The sequence below is a fragment of the Candidozyma pseudohaemuli genome (assembly GCF_003013735.1).
Source record: "Candidozyma pseudohaemuli strain B12108 chromosome Unknown scaffold00006, whole genome shotgun sequence".
Taxonomy (NCBI): domain Eukaryota; kingdom Fungi; phylum Ascomycota; class Pichiomycetes; order Serinales; family Metschnikowiaceae; genus Candidozyma; species Candidozyma pseudohaemuli.
Window position 1 is genome coordinate 383,579 of NW_020194440.1, and position 16,421 is coordinate 399,999.

Consider the following 16,421-nt stretch of genomic DNA (forward strand, 5'->3'; position numbering starts at 1 on the left):
GAATGGCTGCGAAACGCAGTAGTTCAATTACATCTAACTGTAGAAACCGACCGCCATTTGTCCATCTAAATTTTTACATGATTGCATCAAAAACGATCTGATTAAACTAAGCCATCGTTTTGCTCTTTCTACCTTTCCAACTGAAACACCCATCTTCTGCTCTCTCCCATTACTTTTATTTCTATACTCAGTCGCTTTAGTATGACCTCACAGATCCTTTACCCTCTACTTCTTGCCGAACACGTTCCACTTCACTTTCATCACTGCTTCCTTCTCCTGGAATAGTCACAGTCTTAGCAGGTCCATGGTACACCTTGTGTGCATAGACCTTGTAGTAGATCAAGGACAAGATCCAGACTCCTGGTGTGATCACACAGGTATAGTTCATTGTGTCCTTCGTAGGATTAGTGTCTGTGGGGAACATAACCATGACGATGGTGAAAGTGATGAAACAGGTGGATACCCATCCGTTGACTCTGCTCCAGAACTCACCCAAAAAGAAGGGACCAGGCCTGAACTTCTCCTTCATCGATAGAAGACGTAGAAAGGTAGGCATTCCCCAGGCAAAGTAATTGCCAGCAACGTACAAGGTGAACAAAGCCGAGGAGGCAGCTTCACCGATGATACAGAGAAGGCCAATCACTATAGCAGCAGCACCTCCAGTGAAGACAGCGTGAATGGGAACCGACAACTTCTTGTTGACCTTCTTGATCCACCACGACATAGGAAGACCGTTGTCTCTGGCAAAAGCGAAAATCTGTCTGGACATGGCAGTCAAAATAGAACCACCCATGAGAAACTGGCCAATGGCAATAAGAGCCATCATTGCAATGGCCATGCCTTTTCCTTGACCAGGAACAGTCTCGAATGCATCGTAGATGATCTGAGCCATGGGCTGGCCGAATTTGCTTCCCAAGATGTGGTTCTCGATATCAGGGTTCTGGATGCAAAAGCAGGTGACAATCAACAAGACAAAACCAAGGATGGCGCAGGTGCCGATGGCGCCCAAAATACCTATTGGGACGGTTTTGGTGGCATTGGTACATTCTTCTGACATATGGACGCAAGAGTCGAATGCACTAATGCTCCAGATAGCAGGCAACCAAGCTTGAGAGAGCTGGTTCCAACCCATGGGGAAATTTGTAAGATTATCAAACTCGCCAAATACCCAACTAGCTTTCTGAAATCCACCACGAGAAGCTGCAATAGGCATGGCAATTATGAACAAGACAACCAAGCCGGTGTTCCAGATGATGGAGGTGGTCTGTAAAGCAGCACAATTCTTGGACGAGAGACACGTCAAGGCTATATGTGCCACTACACAAGCAACAAAGACACCATACGTCTTGGCTGGTGTGACTTCAAAATCGCCGTCAGTAGCGATAACCACAATAGACAAGATCTCCTGGGCAAGTCCGTAATCCACAGAGCAAAGCGCTCCGACCAAGGCGATGGAGTTTGTGTTACCCACAACGTATGAAATCACAGTTTTGAATCTAGCTGGGGCGTAAAAGTTTGTCCAGTAGTAAAGGCCACCCGAAGTGGGTTGAAACGAGGCATTCTCACTCATAGCTAAACCAATAGTGAAGATCAACACAGACGTGATGAGCCATCCCCATATCGCTCCTGCTGGACCTGCCAAAAGAGCATTACTCAAGATCGATGACACAGAGGGCAAAAGGCCCATGATGGAGTAGGCAACTCCGAATACCTGTATTGCGTTGAATCGACGTTTGAGCTCCGGCTTGTAACCGATTTGTGCAAGAAGATCATTATCTGAGGTTGCGTTGAGGGCGTCCGGGAGAGGCAGCTCGACATTGTGTGTGTTGTTGAAATAGTGCTTGTCCGAAGTGACAGCTTCCAGTATCTCCTCGCTAGAACGCACAGGATGGAGCATCTTGGTTATGAGATTTGATGAGTAGCTACCACGGTATATATTTCTAAATGCTTACAACAAGTGTGTGGCTTCCGGCACAACTGCTAAAGTAGCAGAAATCCCTCCACAGTTGTCGTTGGCTATGGCGTTTTTTGATTGTCACGATAGGTTGAGAGATAAGCTGTGCATATTCTAGCGGGTGCTTCGATTTGGAGGAGCAACAAGTTTTTGCGCCAAATTTCCATTTCTCGAGGTTACATCAAACAAAAGCTGAATTTTTAGATTCTGGTAGGTTGACATCTGTCGGCTTTATTCACAGATTCCCGCTTGTGCGATTTGGGCGACAATAAGAAGACAAGCGTCAACGTCGGAGAATTAAGCTTTCAAAAAACTGTGGCGGAATCAAGGTCATCTTACTTTGGTGCTCGGTTTAATACTTTTCAAATTACGATTATTCTTATCCCCTCGGAGTGAGCACACTGATCTCCGTGGCGTCAGAGATCAGCTTGCGTCGAGCAATGGAGTACTCCGCTGTCAAGCTGCAGTGACATCTACTGGCCCTCGACATGAAGATCTTGTCACAAAACGCTGAAAAGGGGCATGAAATTACACAATTGCTTTTTGCACCATTGCGGTGGCTAAAGTATACATCAAAACCACTGGTAATCGCATTATATCTCGGTTCGGTCGCTTTCTTTAGCCAAAAAGCACTTTGAAGTCCTTGCTGGCACGATTTCCTCGGTACAATGGACAAATTGACCCGGTTTCTATAAAAGCTTGGCCATCCTCTGGATTTTGCAGCCATCGTCATGAGCACAAACGTCGTTAGAGAAGGCTTCCATCGAGCCCCAGAACACGACGCTTGATGTCAGCGACGTGGAGTCCTTGATCTCCGTGAGTGTCGAAGAGTTTTTTGAAGATTAACGGAGAGACAAGGTTTGAAAATATTCAGAAATACATTGCCTCGGTAGTTGGAGAAGGAAGGCTACTATGAAGACCGCTTCACATATAAAGAATGGCTGCGAAACTCAGTTGATTAGCTTTATTCAAGTTAAGAACTGACCGATAGACCGCCATTTGTCAGCGAAAAAACTCCAAAGACAACGACACAATAAGCATGAATGTCAAACGCAAAATCTTCCAAATGCACACATCCGTGGCATCAATGGTGGTTCCACATTGTCAGCGTCAGGTCCCTACAGGATGGTCCAAGATGCCTATCGCCGCTAAACCCAGAACCCACACAAAAATAGAGAAAAAAAAAAAAGCCAATTGCCTATTCTATATTGGCTGGTCTAAAATTGTGGCCAGTGCTGCTTAACCAATCCACTCCGTACCGCCCCAAACTGCCCGATTCGCTTTCTCCATGTATCTCCAACCCCATAAGCGTTGTGCCACAATAACGGGGCGTTTTTGCAAAACAACCGTAATGTGCTTGGCGATGCAGTTCACGCCTGCTATTGAAAGCCTGCCACGGACGCTGTCAATCAGTGGTGCCAAGGATTGAAAAATGAGGCTCATCTGTGGCTCTATCGCTTATCTATTCAGCACTAAACGATTTGTGGAAGCCGTTTCACCGATAAATGGCAATCCACCATTTTTCAAAATAACGATAAGCACACTCAAAGGAATTGTCACCTTGAAAACGCCGCATGGAATAAATCCGTCAGATGCAACACCTTCAGCACTCTTGCGTTATCGCACCGCATCCATGAGCCATCGAACCACTGCACCAAACTGTGGCTGGCACTTTTGATTATCGACAATGCCAGGAAAACGGATTGACTCGATTTGGTGATTTTTGAATTTTCGATTTTTCGACTTTTCGTAGTTCAGTTTTCATTCGACAAAGACACCATCCCACGGATCTGCCTGGACGGCTTATCTCTGCTTATCATGCAACCTTCCCTTTTGGTCCGGTCGCTTTCTTTAGCCAAAAAGCACTTTGAAGCCCTTGCAGGGACAATTTCCTCGGCACAATGAACAAATTGGCCCGGTTTCTATAAAAGCTTGGCCATCCACCGGATTTTGCAGCCATCGATATGAGCAAAAACGAAAGCGGTTCGTTGGAAAAGACTTCCATCGAGTCCCAAAAGAAGACTCTTGATGTCAGTGTCCAAGACGTGGAGTCCTTGATTTCCGTGAGTGTCGAAGATAATGTCTTTCAAGCAGAACACAACCTCGAAAGAGGCCTCAAGCAGCGCCATATCCAGATGTTGTCCTTGGTGGGTGTTTTCGGCACAGGTTTGTTTTTGTCGAGTGGAAAAACACTAGCCTTGTGTGGAAACGTCGGAATGGTGCTTTCGTACCTCTTTATCGGTATCCTTGTCGGTTTGAACCAGCTTGCCATGATCGAAATGTCCTGTTTGATGCCTGTGACTGGCTCATACATCAGACACGGAGAGCACTTTGTGGATCGTGCGTTTTCGTTTGCATTGGGCTGGATTTGCGTCTACCAGCAGATTCTTCCTAGTGAGATTGCAGCCACTTCCGTGGTTATGGGGTACTGGAGTGATTTGAATCCTGCTGTGTGGGTGACGGTTTTTCTGGTGATCATTATCGGCTGCAACTCGTACAGAATCCGCTTTTACGGAGAAATCGAGTTCTTTTTCGGCGTGCTTAAGATTCTTTTGATTTCTGGCCTCATCATTGTATCTGCCGTGATGGACTTGGGTGGTGTGGCTAATGTGGACAGAATCGGGTTCCGTTACTGGAAACAAACCCCGTTCAGAGAGTACTATACCGACGGAGACCTTGGGAAATTCTTGTCCTGGTGGAAAGCAGCTGGTTCTGTTGTGTATGCCTTTGGTGGAGTGAATTCCATCTCTTTCTATGCTGGAGAAACCCAGAAACCCAGACACTCCATTTACACTGCCGGTAAGCGTATTTTCTTCAGGGTTTTCACTCTTTACCTCCTCACTGTTTTCGGCCTTACGCTTATTCTTCCAGCTGACCACCCCAAAATCGCCAACACTACTGGAGACTCCACAGGCTCACCTTTCGTTATTGCGATCCAAGAAGCCGGGATCAAGGTGCTTCCAGACATCATCAATGCAATTGTGTTAACATCAGCTTTTTCCGCTGCAAACTTGAGTTTGTTCAAAACCTCCAGAGACCTCTTTGCCTTGGCTGCAAAAGGCCAAGCTCCCAAGATCTTCATCAAAACAAACCGATTTGGATTGCCATATTGGGGTGTCATAATAGCCGCTTTGTTCATGCCTTTGGCCTATATGAGCACCAGCGCCAGTGCATCAACAGTTTTTGGGTGGTTCCAGAACTTGACCAGTTCCAACCTTCTCATTACCTGGATTTCCATCGACATCAACCACATTGCACTTCAAAAAGCCTTGAAAGCACAAGGATACAGCAGAGACGATTTGCCGTATAAAATGCCGTTTGCCGATTACGGAGCATGGATCTCTTTGGCCTTCTTCATACTCCTTCTTTTGACCGGCGGGTACTCGAATTTCTTGAAGGGCAACTTTGACATTTCGTCTTTCTTCAGCGCCTACTTCGTGATCCCCCTCTATGCCGTTTTGTTCTTTGGCTGGAAGATCTTCCAAAAGACGAGTATCAGGAAATCACTGGAAGTCGATTTGCAGACCCTATTCAAAGACGTCGAGGAAAACCCAGAAGAAATACCCCCGCCAAACAGAGGCTGGAGACTCATCAAGTACTTGTGGGAGTAAACCTAATAGAGAGTTCCGTCAAGGGACTTGCGTTTGAATACACCAATAAAACCTCCACCGACGACCTTTTCCCCCACTTTCGGGCGGCAAATATCCACTCTTTCGCCTGTAGCTTTGGTCTGCACGGAAGTAACGTCCCATTCTCTGGTAGCACCGCCATTTCCAGGTGGAAGCTCAACAGCACGAACCATCATGAGGTCGATTTTCTGCTCAGCCAAGGTTTCTTTGCATTTTAGAAGCTGTGTGATGGAAGGACAAAAAACGACAATTGTGCCTTCGAGTGCTAGCGCTTTGGCCAAATCACCAAGGTATAGCTGGGGATCGGGTAGGTCTAGGAAAGCACCATGGAGAGTGATTCCAGACTTTTCCAAATACGCCAGCGGCGATTCAGAAATGGAAAATTCCACATCTCCCGCAAACCTCCCCCTTTTGTACATCTCCACGTTGTGCTGTCCCATTTCCTGGTGTGTTCTGTTTCTATCGACCGAGTGAAGAATGGCTCCTCGTTGAGAAGGATCCTTGAAATGGCGTGCTAGGGCATTGGCGGCATGTAGATGGTGGCAAATTGCCAAAGTCAAAGACCCATTGCCTGTTCCGGCCTCAAGGTAGTGTTTTTGTTCCTCTCCAAACGGATCTATATCTCCCATTTGGGCTACCACAGCAGCATCCATAGCGTAAATAGGCTGGGCTCTTCGGCGACATAACGAGACATACTCGTCTAAAGTAGGCTCTGTTACGACAAATTTGTCGGCAGCTGGGTTCTTCAGCGATCGGCTTTTCGTAAAAGGAAGGTAGATGCGTTTTGGCTTCCCGATGATGTCGTTGTGACTCAAAGAGCCATTGTGGGTCGTGACGGATTTGTCTTTTTTCAAGGGCACAAGGAAAGCGTGGTCTAGGTTCCGGAGCGGACGGCAGATAGCGACGTCTCCTTCACGGAAGAGGGAACGGAGGAGGGAAGTAGGTCGCATGTGGAGCTTGAGATGTAGGATTATCAAGAGATGGATGCGATGAGGTTGTGAAAAGTGGGGGTCCCGGGGGCAGTTTTGTGGATTGGTAAAGGTGATGGGCAATTGAGTGCAAAGATTCTTTAAAGAAGTTATTCTGGTGAATTTTTGGACTTTTGTGATGTAGTCAGTGAGTCCACTACTGTGCTGTCTATGATGGAGGGTGTCTGTAGAGAGGTGGTTGATATTCTTGAGCTAAACTGCCCTCTGTTTGAATGTCTGGAATTATTCTCTTCATTCTACGTTCAATTATACTATAGATTACTGCTCTCTTCAAAACAAGTTTTTTATCAATCAGATACACCTTGGACACTGTTTTGCAGCCATTTAGTGGTATCACTATCCAAGCCTTAGTACTTCACCATAATCAACATGCCTAAAAGTTCTCAATTTACTATGTTCTTTTGTTTTTGAAAATCGAGTGCTACAAGCCGCTCATGCTGTCTTCCGTTACTATGGTACAATGCTATCTAACTCCTCCTCTGCTTCTTGTGCTTCTTTTCGATCAGCTTGCCGCTGGCACCGATCGTGATGTTCACCTTGGGTGGAACGTCAAAGCCAAACGACTTGGCCACCTTCACCAAATCCAACTTGTCTATCTGGTAGACCGTCTTGAGATGATGCGAGGCGTATGCTTGCAAGTACGATCTGTAGCCGTCCTTGGCACTCTGGTGCAACCAGTAGTTGCTTTTGATCAATTTCGTCAACTGGCTCTGCACGTTGGCGATCTTGTTGGCAGGGAACTCGTACTCGTTCAATGGCACGTTGGCGGCTTTCAAGTATCTCAAGAATCCCAACTCGTTGGGCGTCAAGAACATCAACGACTTGCCCTTACCCTCGGTACCTCTGGCGGTACGACCCACTCTGTGGATGTAGTCTCTGGGGTCATCTGGAGGATCGAACTGGATGATCCAGTCCACAGCAGGAATATCAAGGCCTCTGGCTGCCACATCGGTACAGATCAAGATACCCTGTTTGGCGTTACAGAACTCGAAGAAAGTGTTCGTTCTCTTGGCCTGCTTTTGCTTGCCGTGGAGGTCCAACACAGGCAAATCGATGTAGTTCAACAACTCACCGAAGTACTTGACGCAGTTACACGACGAAAGGAACACAATGATCTTCTTTTTGGCGTTCCTCTTGAGGAAGGAAAATAGAAGCAAGAAACGCTTGTCACTCTCGCAAACGACGTAGCCCTGCTCCAAACCGTCGGCGGTGGAATTAGCGTTCTCTGGAACGACGTTGATGTAGAGGGGACCTGGTCTCAAGGACATTCTGGCCAAATCCTCGACCTTGGTGGTCTGTGTGGCGGAAAACAACATCGACTGTCTGTTTTCGTTGGGCAAGATCTTGATGATCTGCTTCATCTCCTCCTCGAAACCGATTTCCAAGATTCTGTCGGCTTCGTCGATAACCAAGGCCTTCAAGTTCTTGAACACAAAACCTTCCGTGTTCTGCAAGTGATCCAAAAGTCTACCGGGCGTGGCAATCAACAAGTTGACACCCTTCATAAGCTTTTCAGCCTCCTGTCTTCTGTTAGCGCCTCCAATGACAATACCAAACGTCTGACTATGGTGCTCCATGAGCTCCCTGGCAACACCGAAAATCTGAAGCGCCAACTCTCTGGTGGGCGAAATAATAATCACACCAGTACCGTTTCTGGGCTTGAACTTAAGCGAGTACAAGAGCTCGATGGCTGGAATCAAGAAAGCCAACGTTTTACCGGAACCGGTCTTGGCGGCTCCCAACACATCACGACCAGCCAAAAGCGGCGGGATCGTCTTGGCCTGGACCTTGGTCATTTTCGTGAAGTTCATGCCTCTGATGGCTTTCATGGTGGGTTCACTGAGATCGGCCTTTTCAAAGTCCGTGTTCACGTCGTCCTCGGTCTCGTCCTCTGCGGTTTTTTCCACCGTTGGCTTGATGGCCTTATCCTGAGCAGCCTGCTGGGCCTCGGCCTTCTCCTTTTTGGCCTTCTTCTTGGCCTCCTTCTGAGCATCAGGGTCCTTGATGTCCTGGCCCAAAAGCTCAGCTACATCGTCGAATTCGCCATCGACTTCGTCAACGAGCTGGTCGGTTTCGACTTCGTCATGCGTTCTCTTATGAGCCTTCTCGGCGGCCTTGGGCGCCTCCTTCTTCGATTTCGACTTCTTCCCCATACTTAGTGCTAGAAATTTTTAGTGCGATGAGCATCGAAAAGTATGGTATTGGTGTACTGTGCAGGTGGTGGTGGACGTGGTGCCAGGCATACCTGACTTGTGGGGCAAGTAGCGTAAATTGATTTGATTTGATGTAAACATTGGGACTATATATGTTGGGGAGTCGATCTGGCACAAATTGGGCGATTTTTTTGAGGCTTGATGTGCTCTGTGATTGGCTGCGAAAGTGAGCCAGATGGATAGAGTTCATGGGGATAGAGTAACGGTAGAATGTCATTTATCGCTAGATTTTTCAAAATGATGTACTCTAGCTGTTTTTGAGCACCAAAATTACCCAATCCTTTGATGATTCAATGAAGCTTTTGGGTGTTGTATTGTGAGCATACAATGTACTGATAAAAAGGTGTAGTGAAGCGATAAAGTTTCAAAATGTGACATACTCCTTCTTAGGAGATTTCTTTAAAAGCTTTAAGTTGGGCATTCTCGCTTCAATCGGTTCCGATCCCTATTTCAAGTTTCCTTCGCATTTCAACAATGGCTGCAACTCATACGCTATAAACCGTTCAACAGCTGCACCAACATCAAAAGAAAACACATTCCCTTCAAAATCATCAGAACCCTGTCCCTTCTGAAAAACCCTTTTAAACTCCAAAAAAAATCACAAAAATCCCCGGTCTTCACTTGCTGTGGGTGGCAAGGCCTGCAGGAATATCAAGACTCACTCTCGCTACTACTTCGTTGCCCCACTAACTTTTTCACACAGCAATGGCACAGTACTCGGTGACGTCCACCAAGCTGTATATGCAGGCAATGGCCCCCATGATGGAGGTCTTGTCGAAGTTGACGCTTTCCAGCGACAGGAAACACCCGAAAATAGACAAGGAGACCACCACCTCGACCACAGCCAATTCGTTCTTGCTGGATTTCAAGGACATCGACGTGCAGGTGGTCGAAAAACTCACAGATTCAGCGTCAAGTCTGTCAAAAGTCGCCAGGGAAATAGCAGCAGAATGTAAAAGGGTCAGTTTGGCTCGAGGACAGGATGAGAATGATACGATATCCATTGTTAGGGGAGTGGTGGATAGCAACAATACCGACGAGGAGCTCCAGCTGGCGCTTTTCGATATACTTGGATTTGAAGAGTTTGACTTGATTTCCAAGATTGTGCAAAACAGAGATGCACTTCATGAAGAGGAGGAACAGGCTCCCGTTGATCCTGCCTCTTTGAGTCCAGAGGAGAGGGTCAAGCTTCTCGTGAGTAATAGAGAAAAACGCAAGAACGAGCCGTTGCTTCCGAAAATCACGTCGAAAGGCCAATATCCGCATGTGTTTAAGAAACCAGATGTAGGCAATGTCATTGCCATCACAGGAAAGTCATACTCCCTACCTGAGGGTACTACGAGGGCTAGTTTTCCTACCCACGAAGAGCTCATAATACCGTACCCTGAGAACGTCTCGAATAGGTACATCAAAGACTCTCAATTGGTCAAGGTTGCAGATCTAGACTTCTTGTGTCAGGGAACCTTTAACAACTACAAGACATTAAACAAGATGCAAAGTTTGGTGTACCCCGTTGCATACAACACAAACGAGAACATGTTGGTCTGTGCACCCACTGGTGCTGGTAAAACGGATGTTGCATTGCTTACTATTCTTCATACGATAGGCCAGTTTGTGTCGGAAGTTGACGACGGTGTGATCGATGTGGACTACGATGAGTTCAAGATTGTGTACGTGGCTCCACTCAAAGCATTGGCTGCCGAAATCGTGGAGAAGTATGCACAGAAATTGAAGTGGCTTGGAATCACAGTCCGTGAACTTACCGGTGATATGCAACTTAGCAAGGCTGAAATCATGACCACCCAGATTATCGTGACCACGCCAGAGAAGTGGGATGTTGTGACGAGAAAGCTGATTGGTGACGATGACTTGGTAGCCAAGGTGAAGCTTCTTATCATCGATGAGGTCCATCTTCTTCATGAAGATCGTGGTTCTGTTATCGAAACACTTGTTGCTAGAACGTTGCGTCAGGTTGAGTCCACCCAGCAAATGATCAGAGTCGTTGGTCTTTCCGCCACCTTGCCTAATTACATGGACGTTGCTGACTTTTTAGGAGTCAACCGTAACATCGGTATGTTCTTCTTTGACCAGCTGTTCCGTCCATGTCCGCTTAAGCAGGAGGTTCTTGGTGCTAGAGGAAAAGCAGGATCCAAGACTGCCAGAGAAAACATCGACAGAATCTCGTATGACAGACTTCTTGATCACATTCTGGAAGGTCGCCAGGTCATGGTGTTCGTTCACTCCAGAAAAGACACCGTGAAAACATCCAGAACTTATATTTCCATGGCCCAGGCCAAAGGTGAGCTAGGCTACTTTGATGCCTCAGATACGTGTGATTCATACGACCGGTTCAAAAGAGAAATGGGAGCGAAGAACAGAAATAAGGATATGAAGGAACTTTTCCAATACGGCTTTGGCGTACACCATGCCGGTATGCTTCGATCTGACAGAAACCTTACCGAAAAGATGTTCTTGAGCGGAGCCATCAAGGTGCTTGTCTGTACTGCCACATTAGCCTGGGGTGTCAATTTACCAGCTGCAGTGGTCATTGTGAAGGGAACTCAGGTTTATGATGCAAAACAAGGTGGCTTTGTTGATTTGGGAATCTCAGACGTTATCCAGATTTTTGGACGTGCTGGTAGACCCCAGTTCGAGAAGTTCGGTACAGGTATCTTGTGTACCACCAGTGATCGTCTTGACCACTATGTTTCGTTACTTTCTCAGCAACATCCTATTGAATCGAAGCTTCTGGCAAAGCTCATCGATAATTTGAATGCAGAAGTGTCCCGAGGCACAGTCACCACTATAGACGAAGGTGTGCAGTGGCTTGGGTATACTTTCATGATGGTGAGAATGAGACAGAACCCATTTGCATACGCCATTGAATGGCGTGAACTTGAAGAGGATCCAACTCTCACCATGAGGCGAAGAAAGATGATTATAGACGCTGCCAGAAGACTTCATTCCCTTCAAATGATTGTATTTGATGAAAATTCAGGCGCCTTGGTTCCGAAGGATTTGGGAAGAATTGCATCGGACTTCTACTTGCTCAACAACTCCATCGAGGTGTTTACGCAAATGCTCAATCCTCTCGCAACAGAGGCTGATTTATTGTCCATGATCAGTATGAGCAGTGAATTTGACAATATCAAATTTAGAGAAGAGGAGAAGGTCGAGTTGACGAAGCTTGTGGAAAACGAAACTCCTTGTCAAGTCGGAGGCGAAGCTGAATCTGCTCCTTGGAAAACAAACATTCTTCTCCAGGCATTTGTCTCTCAAACGCCACTCAAAGATTCAGCATTGATTTCAGATCTGAACTACGTTGCCCAAAACGCTGCAAGAATCTGCCGTGCTTTGTTCTTGATAGGTATCAATCGTCGTTGGGGTGCATTTTCAAAAGCCATTCTTTCAGTCTGCAAATCGGTCGATAGACGTATGTGGGCCTTTGACCATCCTCTTGCCCAGTTTGACCTTCCTGAGCATGTATTGAAGAACATTCGTGCAAAGAACCCTTCAATTGAGACCCTTCGAGACCTTTCTGCACCAGAGTTGGGTGACTTGGTTCACAACTCCAATTCAGGCAAGACCTTGTACAGATTGATCAGCAGATTCCCGTATTTGGAGATCGATGCCGAAATCTTCCCTATTACCAGCAACGTCATCAGAATGAATGTGGTATTGGATCCTGACTTCGTATGGGACGAACGGTACCACGGCAACGCTCAGTTCTTCTGGGTGACTGTGGAAGAGTCAGAGGACACGAAGATTCTCCATGTTGAAAAGTTCATTTTGCGCCGCAATTCCATGAAGAGCCCTCATGAGCTTGACTTCATGATTCCTCTTTCAAATCCACCACCAGCTCAAATCGTGGTCAGGGTGCTTTCCGATACATGGATTGGTTCGGAGTCGCTGCACTCGGTCTCTTTCCAGCACCTCATCAAACCTACAAACGAAACAGTCAGAACAAATCTTCTTCGTTTGCAGCCTCTTCCTATCACAGCATTGCACAACGAAAAAATTCAGTCTGTCTATGACTCGAAGTTCCGTTACTTCAACCCAATGCAGACCATGACGTTCCATTCGCTTTACAACACAAACTCCAATGTTTTCGTTGGTTCACCCACTGGTTCAGGTAAAACGGTGGTTGCTGAATTGGCGATCTGGCATGCTTTCAACGAATTCCCTGGCTCCAAGATTGTCTACATTGCTCCTATGAAGGCCTTGGTGAGGGAAAGAGTTGAAGATTGGAGAGCCAGAATCTGTAAGCAAACAGGTCACAAACTCGTCGAGTTGACTGGTGATTCTTTGCCTGAAGCAAAGGAGGTCAGAGAGGCAGACATTATCATCACCACGCCCGAAAAGTTTGACGGTATCTCTCGTAACTGGCAAACCAGAAAATTCGTGCAAGAAGTCTCGTTGGTTATCATGGACGAAATCCATCTCTTGGCCAGTGACAGAGGTCCCATTTTGGAGATGATTGTTAGCCGTATGAACTACATTTCGTCTCAAACAAAGAAACCTATCCGTCTTTTGGGTATGTCTACGGCTGTTTCTAATGCGATTGACATGGCTGGTTGGCTCCGTGTGCGTGAAGGTCTTTTCAACTTTCCACAATCTGTTCGTCCTGTTCCGTTACAGATGTACATCGACGGATTCCCAGATAATCTCGCCTTCTGTCCGTTGATGAAGACGATGAACAAACCAGCTTTTATGGCAATTAAGCAACACTCGCCAACAAAGCCTGTATTGATTTTCGTTGCCTCTCGTCGTCAAACAAGACTCACAGCTCTCGACCTTATTCATTTGTGCGGTATGGAGCTGAACCCAAGACGTTTTGTCAATATGGACGACGTGGAGCTCGCTGATGTGTTGGAAAAGGTGAAAGACGAAACATTGAAATTGTCCTTGCAGTTTGGTATGGGTTTGCATCACGCCGGTTTGGTGGAATCCGATCGTCAAATAGCACACAAGCTTTTTGAGGCTGGAAAGATCCAAATTTTAATTGCAACTTCCACCTTGGCCTGGGGTGTCAACTTGCCGGCTCACTTGGTCATCATCAAGGGTACCCAATTCTTTGACTCCAAGATCGAGGATTATAGAGATATGGACTTGACCGATATTCTTCAGATGATGGGAAGAGCTGGTCGTCCTGCTTTCGATACAAGTGGTATCGCCATAGTCTACACGAAGGAGGCCAAGAAGGTGTTCTATAAGCATTTCTTGAATATTGGGTTTCCCGTGGAGTCATCCTTGCACAAAGTTTTGGATAACCATATTGGTGCAGAAATTGCTAGTGGAACAATTGCAACAAGACAGCAGGCTCTTGATTTCTTGACATGGACATTTTTGTACAGACGTGCCCACAATAATCCAACCTATTACGGTATTGAAGATTTGAGTGACGCTGGTATCTCGAAGTATTTGGGTGGTCTTATTGACGATGCCATTGACAACCTTACGGAGTCTCGCTGTATCACACATACTGGTAAAGACGAGCTTTTGCCATCTCCATTCCTTCAGGTATCCTCATACTACTACCTTTCTCATCTTACTATTCGAACAATTTTGGGTAACATCAAGAAGGATTCCTCTTTCCAGGAATGTTTGAAATTGTTGTGTCTCGCTACAGAATACGATGAGCTTGCTACGAGACATGGCGAAGAGCTCATCAATATGGAAATGTCGCAAGCAATGAGATATCCTGCTGAGGATATGGAGAAAGAGTTCATTTGGGATCCACACGTGAAAGCATATTTGTTGATCCAGGCTTTCATGAGTCGGGTCGATCTTCCCATCGCCGATTACGCTCAAGACACCGTTTCCGTTTTAGACCAAGCGTTGCGTATTTTGCAGGCCTACATTGACGTTGCCTCTGAGCTTGGATACTTGAATGTTGTGTTGACTTTTGTGAAGTTGATGCAGTGTATCAAGCAGAGAATCTGGTACGACGAGGATCCTGTCACTGCCTTGCCTGGCTTGGGAGTGCAAAAGAGGAAAGAAAGCAACCTTGATCTCAAGAAGGTTGGAACTTCAAGTAAGGGCGCCCTCTTCAAGTTGGCTGAAAAGCTTGGTGTGGAGGACTTTGACGAAAAGGACGGAGTCAAGGAATTCGTCCGTATTGCCTCTCATTTGCCCACTGCTGGTCTTAAGGTGGAGCAAAATACTCCAGATACATTGAAGGTGGAGCTTGAGCACGACAACTTTCCTCTAAACAAGGAGTTCAAGATGTACGCTCCACACTTCCCCAAGCCGCAGAGAGAGTCGTGGTTTGTGATTATATGCGACCAGAAGAAAGAGGAGCTCTTGCTTATCAAAAGAGCCTCCCCTAGACTCCACGGAAAGAAAGGTAAGATCGCCTGTTCTTTGGAAATTTTCGATGATATGCGTGATCAGGATGTGGTGGTCCTTTGTGTCAACGATGCCATGGACATCAGCTACGAGACTACGCTCACTTTGCGCTAACGAATGATAATTAATGTACAAGATGCAATGAAGGTGTGGTTTACTCGAAGAACTCGTCTTCCTCCTCTTCCTGTGGTTTTTCCTGTGGGGCATCGATCTCCTCCTCTTGCTCTGGCAAGGTTGCATTTTCCACCTGCACGGTCTTACCGGCCAAGACGTCTTCAAATGTGAAAGGTAGCTTTCCACTGTCGATGAGCTCCTCCATCTTCTTACGGTATGCTAGTCTTCTTTCCTCGGTCCGCTGGGCTCCCTTTTTGACATTGTCGTCCTGTTTGGCCTCAGCGCTGAGCTCTGGAGGATACAAGGAAACGTATTTTTCAGATTTGGGAAACATGAACACGTAAGCAGTGTCGATCTGGGCGTGCTTCAACACCTTTCTGGCTTTCTTGGTCTCCTTCTTGGACTCCGATTCGACAGCCTCATTGTGGGCCTTGGTGGCTTGTTTGAGCCTTCTGATGGCCTTCTTTCTTTCAAAGAAACGGACCATGTGGTACTTCTTTGCACGCTCCTTAGTCTTCAAATTGAACTGTCTGTGCTTCAAATCAACCTTCAAGGCCTTCAAGGCTCTTTCCTTTTCGATTCTGATATCGGCGGGGAGATCGTCCTTTTGGAGCAAATTTTCTATATTTCTGATTTGCTTCTTGGCACGAACAGAAGAGCCGAAAACATCGCTGAGATCGGTGTTGTACCGGTCATACCGACCGTGAGCTTTAGGCATGTTCTGATAATTCAAGCTGCGATGCCTGCGAAGAGCTTGATGCCTGGGGTTTGTGGTGCGTATGCAGGACGCTGGTGGTGAAGCAGAAAGGTCACTGAATTTCAATGAGGATCCAAATTGGAGGTGGAATTTTGGGGAAGGCCTTTTGCTGTAAGTTATTAAAGCAGCTTGCTGTTCTTTGTTTTAGACGAATCGCCCTGAAACTAAGGTATAGAAGGCTTAGGCCCAAGTGATAGATACTGATATCTACAGACCAAAGTCGGAGGAATCCTGTCATTGCAATAAGGGTTCCGTTCGAAATCGAAGTATACCACCAATGAAAAGAAAATATTCAAATTCCCCCAGATCACATTGTTCCTCCTTCTTGGTGTCTTGAATTTTCCAGATTTCGCAGCCAAATGAACATCCACCCTCCTCCGTAAATCAACACTACCCCTCAACAGAATTCTTTCCTAA

At 46.5% G+C, this 16,421-nt stretch overlaps 5 protein-coding genes across 5 annotated transcripts; 2 read left to right on the forward strand and 3 right to left on the reverse strand.

Moving 5' to 3' along the window:
• Positions 1–196: 196 nt before the first annotated feature.
• On the reverse strand, positions 197–1,897 carry C7M61_002881 (uncharacterized protein; the record flags this gene model as incomplete). The annotated part of the gene is made up of 1 exon (XM_024858240.1): positions 197–1,897. One exon carries the CDS (start codon positions 1,895–1,897, stop codon positions 197–199), a length of 1,701 nt encoding a protein of 566 aa, XP_024713646.1.
• A 2,021-nt stretch (positions 1,898–3,918) lies between these two features.
• Positions 3,919–5,565, forward strand: C7M61_002882 (uncharacterized protein; the record flags this gene model as incomplete). The annotated part of the gene is made up of 1 exon (XM_024858241.1): positions 3,919–5,565. One exon carries the CDS (start codon positions 3,919–3,921, stop codon positions 5,563–5,565), a length of 1,647 nt encoding a protein of 548 aa, XP_024713647.1.
• Positions 5,566–5,848: 283 nt separating this feature from the next.
• HAS1 (ATP-dependent RNA helicase) lies at positions 5,849–8,725 on the reverse strand (the record flags this gene model as incomplete). The annotated part of the gene is made up of 3 exons (XM_024858242.1): positions 5,849–5,879; positions 6,001–6,457; positions 7,045–8,725. 3 exons carry the CDS (start codon positions 8,723–8,725, stop codon positions 5,849–5,851), a joined length of 2,169 nt encoding a protein of 722 aa, XP_024713648.1.
• A 765-nt stretch (positions 8,726–9,490) lies between these two features.
• Positions 9,491–15,247, forward strand: C7M61_002884 (putative RNA helicase; the record flags this gene model as incomplete). Its single annotated transcript, XM_024858243.1, has 1 exon — positions 9,491–15,247. One exon carries the CDS (start codon positions 9,491–9,493, stop codon positions 15,245–15,247), a length of 5,757 nt encoding a protein of 1,918 aa, XP_024713649.1.
• A 40-nt stretch (positions 15,248–15,287) lies between these two features.
• Positions 15,288–15,965, reverse strand: C7M61_002885 (uncharacterized protein; the record flags this gene model as incomplete). The annotated part of the gene is made up of 1 exon (XM_024858244.1): positions 15,288–15,965. One exon carries the CDS (start codon positions 15,963–15,965, stop codon positions 15,288–15,290), a length of 678 nt encoding a protein of 225 aa, XP_024713650.1.
• Between the last annotated feature and the right edge of the window lie 456 nt (positions 15,966–16,421).